This window comes from Hyla sarda, chromosome 2 (assembly GCF_029499605.1).
Source record: "Hyla sarda isolate aHylSar1 chromosome 2, aHylSar1.hap1, whole genome shotgun sequence".
Classification (NCBI taxonomy): domain Eukaryota; kingdom Metazoa; phylum Chordata; class Amphibia; order Anura; family Hylidae; genus Hyla; species Hyla sarda.
In genome coordinates, this window is record NC_079190.1 from 241413697 (window position 1) to 241424113 (window position 10417).

The 10417-nt window shown below is 43.6% G+C and overlaps 1 protein-coding gene across 7 annotated transcripts in view; it reads left to right on the forward strand.

Annotated features, from left to right (window-relative positions):
• The window catches only part of RASL10B (RAS like family 10 member B), a 129056-nt gene extending 119612 nt beyond the window's left edge, over positions 1-9444 (forward strand). For all 7 annotated transcript variants that reach the window (XM_056556736.1, XM_056556737.1, XM_056556738.1 and 4 more), the window contains one exon: positions 8620-9444. In XM_056556736.1, coding sequence (XP_056412711.1) covers positions 8620-8890 — 271 coding nt within the window. In that variant the 3' untranslated portion in view covers positions 8891-9444. The remainder of the gene's footprint in view (positions 1-8619) is intronic.
• Positions 9445-10417: the final 973 nt, after the last annotated feature.

The following is a 10417-nucleotide window of genomic DNA, read 5'->3' on the forward strand; positions in this document are numbered from 1 at the left end:
AAAGGGGTACTCCGGTGCTTAGACATCTTATCCCCTATCCGGCGGCGTGTGATGTCATGCCTCCGCCCCCGTGTGATGTCACGCTCCGCCCCTCAATGCAAGCCTATGGGAGGGGGCGTAATAGCTGTCACGCCCCCTCCCATAGACTTGCATTGAGGGGCGGAGCGTGAGGTCACACGGGGGCGGGGGCGTGACGTCACATGCCGCCGGCCCCGTGATCGACAGTAATCAGACCCGGAGCGAATACGCTCCGGGGACTGATTGCAAACGAGGTGCCGCGTGCAAGAACACGGGGACTCCCGTGATCAGGCATCTTATCCCCTATCCTTTGGATAGGGGATAAGATGTCTAAGCACCGGAGAACCCCTTTAAGGTCAAAATGAGCTTAAGGGGTTAAGGGTGCTTATACTTAGAGTGTTAGCCGCAGCGCCTAGTATTTGTAATTCTGAACTGCTGGCAAGACCTGGATTTTCCGCAATAAACAGTGGCAAAACCAAGTGCAGACTGCAATTATCATTGAATCCAAATCATCAGATTTGCTTTGGACTTGATAAAGGGAGGAATCCCGAAAGCTTCTCTACAAAATGCTGTTAGTCCAATAAAAAAGGTATTACAAGATACTGCAACATTTTATGATTTGCATCACTGGACTAATATGGCTACTCAAATTTACTCAACTGCATCACAAATTCTGATGAAAATCTGAATGTGTAAGAACACCTATAAAGTAATCTGTAAATTTATTAAAACCAGCTGTAATACAGCACCACCTAGAGGCATCAGCTAGTATGGTTGGATAAAAATCATGGCAGCATCTCCATAATAATCCTGTTCTGTACAAATAATTTCCCTGTAATGCCTTTCTTCACAGCACAGACGAAAGGGGAAAGGTGACATCAGTAGGATACAGGATATACAAACAATAGCTGTTGCTCAGACAACAGCATCCCCCTCCCTGTAGAATCACCTCTAAAAAAATGGTCACAAAGAATGCCCAGTAACGTCTCAAACTCATATGAATGGGTCAGGTTCTGTCCACTGTCGTCTATGTCCATGCTTCCTGCCGTAAAATTACTAAATGCTGGCGGCAACATGGCTGCTCCATGATAATGTACACAACATTAATTTTAAAAATTACATTAAAAAGGACATAGATTTGAAAAAGAACATTTTTCAGTATCTTGCTCTAATCTGGAAAAAATCTAGGCCACACATTTTCTTTAAAAGGGTTAATTAAAGGGGTACTCCTGTGGAAAACATATTTTTTTTTAAATCAACTGGTGCCACAAAGTTAAACACCTTTGTAAATTACTTCTATTAAAAAATCTTAAACCTTCCAGTACTTATCAGCTGCTTTATGCTCCAGAGGAAGGTGAGATGTTTTTTTCTGTCTGAACACAGTGCTCTCTGCTGACACCTCTGTCCATGTCAGGAACTGTCCAGAGAAGGAGAGGTTTGCTATAGGAATTTGCTCCTACTCTGGACAGTTCCTAACATGGACAGAGGTGTCAGCAGAGAACCCTGTGGTCAGACAGAAAAGAAATTCAAAATGAAAATATCTTCCTCTGTAGCATACAGCAGCTGATAAGTACTGAGAGGATTAAGATTTTTTAATAGAAGTAATTTACAAGCCTGTTTGAGGGTGCTTTCACACAACGTTTTCAGCCTACGGCTGCCGGATCCGGCTGGGGGAGGGGAAAACTGTGCACTCCCGTACCCCAGCCAGACGGTGCTGAAATCCATTGACTTTAATGAGCTGACTGGAGTCACCGTTTGACTCCGGTCGGCTCATTACTGCCCCATATCCAGTTTTGTGACCGGACCTAAAACCGTAGTATACTACGGTTTTAGGTCAGGTCAGAAAACCGAATACGGTGACTCGGTGAAAACCGAATCGGTGACTCCGGTCGGCTCAATAAAGTCAGTGGATTTCAGCGCCGGTCCGGCTGGGGTACGGGAGTGCGCGGTTTTCCCCTCCCCCAGCCGGATCCAGCAGCCGTAGGCTGGAAACGTGGAGTGAAAGCACCCTAACTTTCTGGAGCCAGTTAATATGAAAAAAAAATTTCCACTGGAGTACCCCTTTAAGCAGTTTACCGAGAATATACTCAAATGGTGATCATAATAGATGCTTAGGTGTTTTATTAGTTTTCTTATATATTCAGATGTATTTACGTACTATATTAACATGAAAAATAGTAGTTTCATTTTAATGTCCGTTACTAAAGCCTTTAAGTGTGTAGCTAGGCAACAAGTACAAATAGCTATCTATACTCCTTGCAGCAATGTCATAAGAAGAATCTTGACTCCACTGTATACAGTTAAATCTTCTCAGAAAACCACTTTTTTGAGAGGGCGACCTCACATAAACACCACATGTTTTTTTTGCTGGAACCCCATGTGTTAAGACCACCCATGTCACATATTTAAACCCCTCTCCATGCTGCAGTGTATCATGAAATGTTGGTCATCGGGGTCTAGCAGAGGCCTGGAGTCGGCCAGAGAAGAAGGAGCTGCTTTGAATCTCTTTTATTGCTTTCTCCTTCAGCGATCTGATGTAAGCACTGAATGGTAGAGATCAAGGGAGAAATGTGGAACTCATTGTAGGATGGGAGGGAGCCGAGGGATGGGGAAGCCACCAAACTCTATGTGCAGCAGAGGACACACTGAATAAATACAAAGCTCAGCCCCGTCTACCATTTGTTGAGTGAGATACAATATTTATAGGAACACAAGTTTGGTTAAATGAGAGAATGCTGTGTTAGGCACTAAGGAGTCAGAAGGCCATATTGGGGACTATGGGGAAGGAATCTATGCTGCAGACTGATGAGGAGAGGGGAACCATTCTAGCAGGGCAGGTGCTACAATGCGTCCCGCTGGGTCCATTGGCGGCAGAATGCCGCACAAGAGGATTTTTGACCCCTTTGCAACCCATGACAGACCTAGTCCGTCATGGTGCCACTCAGGGTGTATGGAGCAGGCTCCTGATTTTAGCCCGCCAATACGGGTGACGCCCAGCTGTTTTTTGTAGCTTGGGGCAGCTGCTAATAGCTGGCATGCAGCGATCATCTAAAAGGAGCTTTAAATCATCCCTGGTGGTCTAGTAGGGTGGATCACTGCTATCAGGGGGGCGATTCACTGTAGAGGTAGCCGGAGGGCTTACCTCTCCTTCCTTGTGGTCCATGGCTCGTTATTTGATAGAGCCTGGCTGCGCAAAGCTCTACCAAATGATCACAGATCACATAGATCAATAGAGTTTTATGGAACTACATTGATCTGTATGAGGAATCTAATGATTCCTCCTAAAAGTCCCCTAAAGGACCAATTAAGTGTAAAAAAAAAAAGGTTTAATAAAGGTTTAAAAAAAAATTTAATTAAAGAGTACCTCTCATGATCTTGTTGTATTTTATAATCCTCCCAGTTCACTGCCCCCATCATAATAAACCACCTGCTGCCTTTATATTTATAATTTTTTGGTTTTCTACCTTAATATTGCCCTGTATTTTATGTTTAGTCTCAGTCAGATTCACAGACTGGGAAGAGGCATTACCCAGCAGGGGTGACATCATCTGAAGCCATACAGGAGAGAACTTCCTCCCTCACTCTGCTACACACAGCCCAGAACAGTTCAGTTTGAGATGAGCTATGACTGGCTAAAGCTGCACCCCCCCCCCCCCTCAGCGCTCCAGACTGCATTTCCTGATTTTGGACTTCTACCAGGCGAGCAGGAGTCCAAAGTCTGTGCAAGAGATAGGGGGAAATGTGCTCTAGACAAGTAGGGAGACACCTTGTGGAAGCTTTTTTAAACACAAAAAAAACATCGTACATTAGAGAGATTTTTTTATTTACCATAAGGAGTGCAATGGCAAACATTTGTTTTAATGACAGTGCCCATTTAACCCCTTCTATATTAAAAGTTCAAATCACCCCCTTTTCCCATTTTCCATATAAAAAACATGTAAACATAATAAAAAAATAAACATGTTAGGTAGCGCCGGGTGCGTGATTGTCCAAACTAATAAAATATAACATTATTAATCCCGTACCATAAATGGCGTAAAAGTTAGAAAATACCAAACCCCAGAATAGCATTTTTTTTATCATGTCCACCTGATATGTAATGGCATAGTACTTTTTTTTTTTCAATGTATTTATTTATTTATTTATTTTTTGGGGGGGGGGGGAGAGCATTTCACTCTTGGACCCAGGTAGCACAATGTCTTGGTCCGGCCATGCATTCTAGGGACTGGGGAGAGAGAAGCCATGCTGGGGACTGAGAAAGAGAGTGGAATAGTGGAGCCTGACTAGGGATTGAGAAGAAGAGTGGAGCCATGCTGGGTAATATGGAGAGGGAAACCAATGCTTGGAAATGAGAAAAGAAAAGTGATATTGTGTACTGTAAGTGATAAGTTTGTATTGTATGAGATGGACATCATTCTATGGGCCTGAAAAAGAGAGAAACCATGCTGGGGACCAAGGAGAAGATAAACATTTTTGTGGACTGATAAAGAGAGTTAAACCATTCTGGGGATTGGGCAGAGGGGATCCATGCTGGGATCTGAAAAGGAGAGTGAAGTCATGCTATGGGGACTGTAGAGAGTGATGCCATACTGGGAACTGAGAAGAGGGAAGTGATAATGGGAACTGATAGAAGGGAACCCATTCTAAGGCCTGAAGAGAGACAAGTCATGCTTGGGACTGAGTAGAGTGTCGAATAGTGGAGCCAAGCAGGAGACTTTTGAGAAGAAAGCCATTCTAGGGGATCAAGAAGAGGAATATGATATTGGGAACTGGTGATAGGAACGCCTTTGTTAGGCTTGAGGAGAGAGAAGCCATGCTGGGGATCGAGAAAGAAGGGAACAGTGGAGCCATGCTTAGGACTAAGTATAGAAAAGCCATGCTAGGGGCCAGAGGACATGGAGGTCATGTTGGCGACTGTGAAGAAGGAATCCATACTGAGGCCTAAGGAGAGGTAAGTCATGTTGGGAACTAAAAAGCAGAATACAGTCATGCTGAAGACTAAGGTGAGGGTTCGGAGAAGGATAAAGTACATACAGTACTGTGATAAATTGCAGGTTTCTTTAACCTGTGGCTGTCTAAATGTTTTGAAACTAAAACTCCCATTATTGCTTATAGGTGGGGATATAACAATAGTGTTTGTGTACGTTTTGGTAGAAAATTGTCCCCAAATTTTGCACCAAAAATGTTACGCTTTTCCTGTGTTTTGCGCAAAAATGTGTGACTTTTTTTTTTTACACAGTTTCCAGGTGAATTTATAAATACCCCCTCAAGTCATTGGTAATAGTTATATGCTTTAGACTACAAATTCTTCAGCATGTTAGAATTCAGAGGGTTTATATAAAGACAAAATCAGACATTACAGAATAAGAAACCTACATTTCAGAGAAGAGGCGTGAGGGCCCTGCTCACAAGAGCTTACAATCCATGAGGAAATAAAGGGAAACAAAAGATATAATGGAGGAGATTTATCAAAACATGTGCAGAGGAAAAGTTGACCAGTTGCCCAAAGCAACCAATCAGATTATGTCTTCAACTTTGCAGAAAGACCTTTTTAAAAATGGAAGAAGCGCTCTGATTGGTTGCTATGGGCAACTGGTCAACTATTCCTCTACACAGGTTTTGGTAAATCTCCCCCAATATGCTTATTTTGTACAATGGTCCAGCCATTTTAGTTCTCATACATTACTGTATTTTTTATCATACCTAAGTTTTAAAAGGTAAGTAGGCATGGTATAACTACATGTACTTATTCTGATTGCTAGAAGTACACTGCTCAAAAAAAAAATAAAGGGAACACTTAAACTACACAATGTAACTCCAAGTCAATCACACTTCTGTGAAATCACACTGTCCTCTCAGGAAGCAACACTGATTGACAATCAATTTCACATGCTGTTGTGCAAATGGAACAGAAAACAGGTGGAAATTATAGGCAATTAGCAAGACACCCCCAATAAAGGAGTTGTTCTGCAGGTGGTGACCAGAGACCACTTCTCAGTTACCATGCTTCCTGGCTGATGTTTTAGTCACTTTTTAATGCTGGCGGTGCTTTCACTCTAGTGGTAGCATGAGACGGAGTCTACAACCCACACAAGTGGCTCAGGTAGTGCAGCTCATCCAGGATGGCACATCAATGCGAGCTGTGGCAAGAAGGTTTGCTGTGTCTGTCAGCGTAGTGTCCAGAAAATGGAGGCGCTGCCAGGAGACAGGCCAGTACATCAGGAGACGTGGAGGAGGCCATAGGAGGGCAACAACCCAGCAGCAGGACCGCTATCTCGGCCTTTGTGCAAGGAGGAGCAGGAGGAGCACTGCCAGAGCCCTGCAAAATTACCTCCAGTAGGCCACAGATGTGCATGTGTCCACTCAAATGGTCAGAAACAGACTCCATGAGGGTGCTATGAGGGCCCGATGTCCATAGGTGGGGGTTGTGCTTACAGCTTGGCAAATTCACCACTGGTGCCATGTGCTCTTCACAGATGAAAGCAGGCTCACACTGAGCACATGTGACAGACGTGACAGAGTCTGGAGACGGCATGGAGAACATTCTGCTGCCTGCAACATCCTCCACCATGATCGGTTTGGCTCTGGGTCGGTAATGGTGTGGGGTGGCATTTCTTTGGGGGGCCACACAGCCCTCCATGTGCTTGACAGAGGTAGCCTTACTGCCATTAGGTACCAAGATGAGATACTCAGACCCCTTGTGAGACCATTTGCTGGTGCGGTTGGCCCTGGGTTCCTCCTAATGAAAGACAATGCTAGACCTCATGTGGCTGGAGTGTTTCAGCAGTTCCTGCAAGAGGAAGGCATTGATGCTATGAACTGGCCCGCCCGTTCTCCAGACCTGAATCCGATTGAGCACATCTGGGACATCATGTCTCGGATGCTTTAATCCAGGTCTGGGAGGACATCCCTCAGGAGACCATCCACCACCTCCTCAGGAGCATGCCCAGGCATTGTAGGGAGGTCATACGGACACGTGGAGGCCACACACACTACTGAGCCTCATTTTGACTTTTTTTAAGGACATTACATCAAAGTTGGATCAGCCTGTAGTGATCATTTTTGTGTGATTTTGTTGTCAGCAAATTCAACTATGTAAAGACGAAAGTATTTCATACTATTAGTTCATTCATTCAGATCTAGGATGAGTTATCTTAGAAGGAGATGTATAATTTTTTGTCAGAAGTATTGCTTTTATATGACAATTTTTTTTAACTTTCTTTTGCTTACATGCAACCTATTTATCAAATAGTCGCACAACCTTGATAAATAAATCATACATAAGCAAAACTCGGCAAACCTGCTTATAAAAGCATTTTTTAAAGCAGAAAAGTTATCCCTTATGTTAATAGCTGAAGTTCTTTATCTAACCTTTATTGCCAGTAGTGTTGCTAGAGAGTGACGGGGAGGGGGCGTACCGCATCGGGTGACACCCTGACTGGCCTGCCTGGCACTAAATAGCTGCACTCCAAATATCCCGCAAAAACCCATCCACCCTCCTCAGAAATAAAAAAAATATTAAAAACATGCTATGCCGCACCATGAATATCCGTACTCTGAAGACTTCGTTGTTTAACTTTGAGCCTGCATTTTGTGATGTTGGTGGGCGGAGTCTTGCGTCGCTGCACTGAGGCCGGAGTTTACGTCAGGAAGAAAGACAGCGCAGCACCAACAGGCACATAAACAATAGTGAAGCCACACAAAAAACGGCTCTGTACGTTACCCACCACAAAATGTACATGAAGCTGTATTACTATGGATGTTTCTTCTTTTTAAGGAAAAAATTTTGTGCCACATATGGGTTATTTCTGTAGTCAGTAAAAATTCTTCGACAATTATTTTGTGCCTTATTCTATTTTAACACAATATTAGTTTTAAAATTTAGTGGGTATGCCAGGATGTACGTGTCCTAAAATTAACAAGGTGTGCAGTGTGTATTCTCAACCTTATTATTAATAGAGTTATTAGTTATATAATGAATTTTTCCTATAATTAACATTAACGTAGTAGCTTTGTTTCATGATGCAGAACGAGAACAGTTGTTAAAGTGGGTGTTAATTTCCTTTTCTGAAGACGTATGCACTTTTTGTAAGCCAGGTTGGACCTGGAATACATATGCGACTTTTAGATGGAGATGCGACTTTTTTTTCTTCATAAATAGCGAATATCGGATTTGATAAATACATGGCCACTGCAAAGTAAAAAAAAAAATTACTACGTGAGCAGATTTCAGAAATGTGCTTTAGAATAAGCCAAAATCTTTTTTACGCAAAAAAATCTACTACAGAGCTTGATAAATCTCCTTCTTAGTGTTCCCTTTAGTTTTTTTGAGCAGTGTATATTTAGTTTTACATTAAGGCTGCCTTTGGGAGGCAAATGCTTTCTTTGTCCGCCTTACGGCCACACCACTATCTCCTGCATTTCAAATGAACTGAATTTAGAATCCTAAACACAGCTACATTAGGGATAGGATTTGTTATATAGAATATAATCCAGTTTCGTATTTCTGTAATCCTTTATTAGTCCAAGTTCATTGACTGACATGAATATACTGAAATACATAAATCTAAATCTATATTATTCCCATCTTTATTTTTTCAGAGTGATCGGCACAACTGAAACTCCAATTATCATAGTTGGGAATAAGCGTGACTTGCAACGAGGTCGTGTTATCCCCCGTTGGAACGTGTCCCATCTAGTGAAGAAGACCTGGAAATGTGGCTACATTGAATGCTCTGCCAAGTATAACTGGCACATTTTGCTACTTTTCAGTGAACTACTTAAAAGTGTTGGCTGTGCAAGATGCAAGCATGTACATGCTGCAATACGCTTTCAAGGGGCACTGCGTCGCAACAGGTGTTCTATCATGTGATGATACAACATTTACTTGGAAATACAATAAGGGATTTAGTGTCATTGATTCTGGAAAGCACATTGGAGAGAACATTGAACACTGTCCCAATGAAATGAATTTGACTCCAATCCCAGCGATCAAGATAGACTGCATTCTGAGCATTAACATGATGTCATAGGATAGTACTCCTTTCCTTTTTCAGTGAGTAATGGGGATATAATGACCTTATCTGTGACTACCCAGATACCTTTTTTTTTTAATTCTCTTTGAGAACAAGATTATTAGTGGAATAATAACTTATAAACACACACACACCGAGAATTAAAATGAAATTTAACATACATACTGTTATACATATTTGCAGAATAAACACATGCATACATATTGCACACATATATAACCACAATTCAAACGCACTTATACAAAGGAAGCACATACATACCGTATATACTCGAGTATAAGCCGAGTTTTTCAGCACGATTTTTCGTGCTGAAAACGCCCCCCTCGGCTTATACTCGAGTGAACTCTCCGCCTGTCAATTCCTTCTCGGTGGTCTTCAACCAGCGGACCTCCAGATGTTGCAAAACTACAACTCCCAGCATGCTTGGAATTGTAGTTTTGAAACATCTGGAGGTCCGCAGGTTGAAGACCACTGCGGCCTTCATCATCATCCAGACCCCCCTTTAGTTTTCTACTCACCTCCCCTCGGTGGGAAGGAAGGGGGAGCTGGTCCGGGCCATCTATGCTGCAGGGACCGTCCGGTGGGGAGGGTTAGTTGTTCCAGGCTGTCCATCTTCACCGGGAGGCCCTCTTCTCTGCTCCGTGCCGGCCCCGGACTAGTGACGTTGCCTTGACGACGATGCACAGGGACGTCCGTGCGCAGCAGACGTCCGTGATGTTCCTGCGCATGAACGTCCCGTCGTTGTCAAGGCAACATCACTAGTTCTGGGCCGGCCCGGAGCGGAGAAGAGGGCTTCCCGGTGAAGATGGACAGCCCGGAACGACTAACCCTCCCCACCGGACGGTCCCTGCAGCATAGATGGCTCGGACCAGCTCACCCTTCCTTCCCACTGAGGGGAGGTGAGTAGAAAACTAAAGCGCTGCGGAATCTGTAGGCGCTATATAAATAAATAAAGGGGGTCTGGATGATGACGAAGGCCGCAGTGGTCTTCAACCTGCGGACCTCCAGAAGTTTCAAAACTACAACTGTCAGGCATGCTGGTAGTTGTAGTTTTGCAACATCTGGAGGTTCGCAGGTTGAAGACCACTGTAAAAGGGATTGACAGGCGGTGATGATGAAGGGGGGGGGGGATGATGACAGGGTGATGATGATGGGGGTGTTAATGACGGGGTTCTGGATGATGAAAGGGGGGGGGATGATGACATGGGGGGATGATGTATTTCCCACCCTAGGCTTATAGTTGAGTGAAATTAGGGGCCTCTGCTTATATTCGGGTCGGCTTATACTCGAGTATATACGGTAAACATACAGCTATACACGTTACACATTCTTACCTCTCTTGAAGCAGTCACATCTCAGCAGTG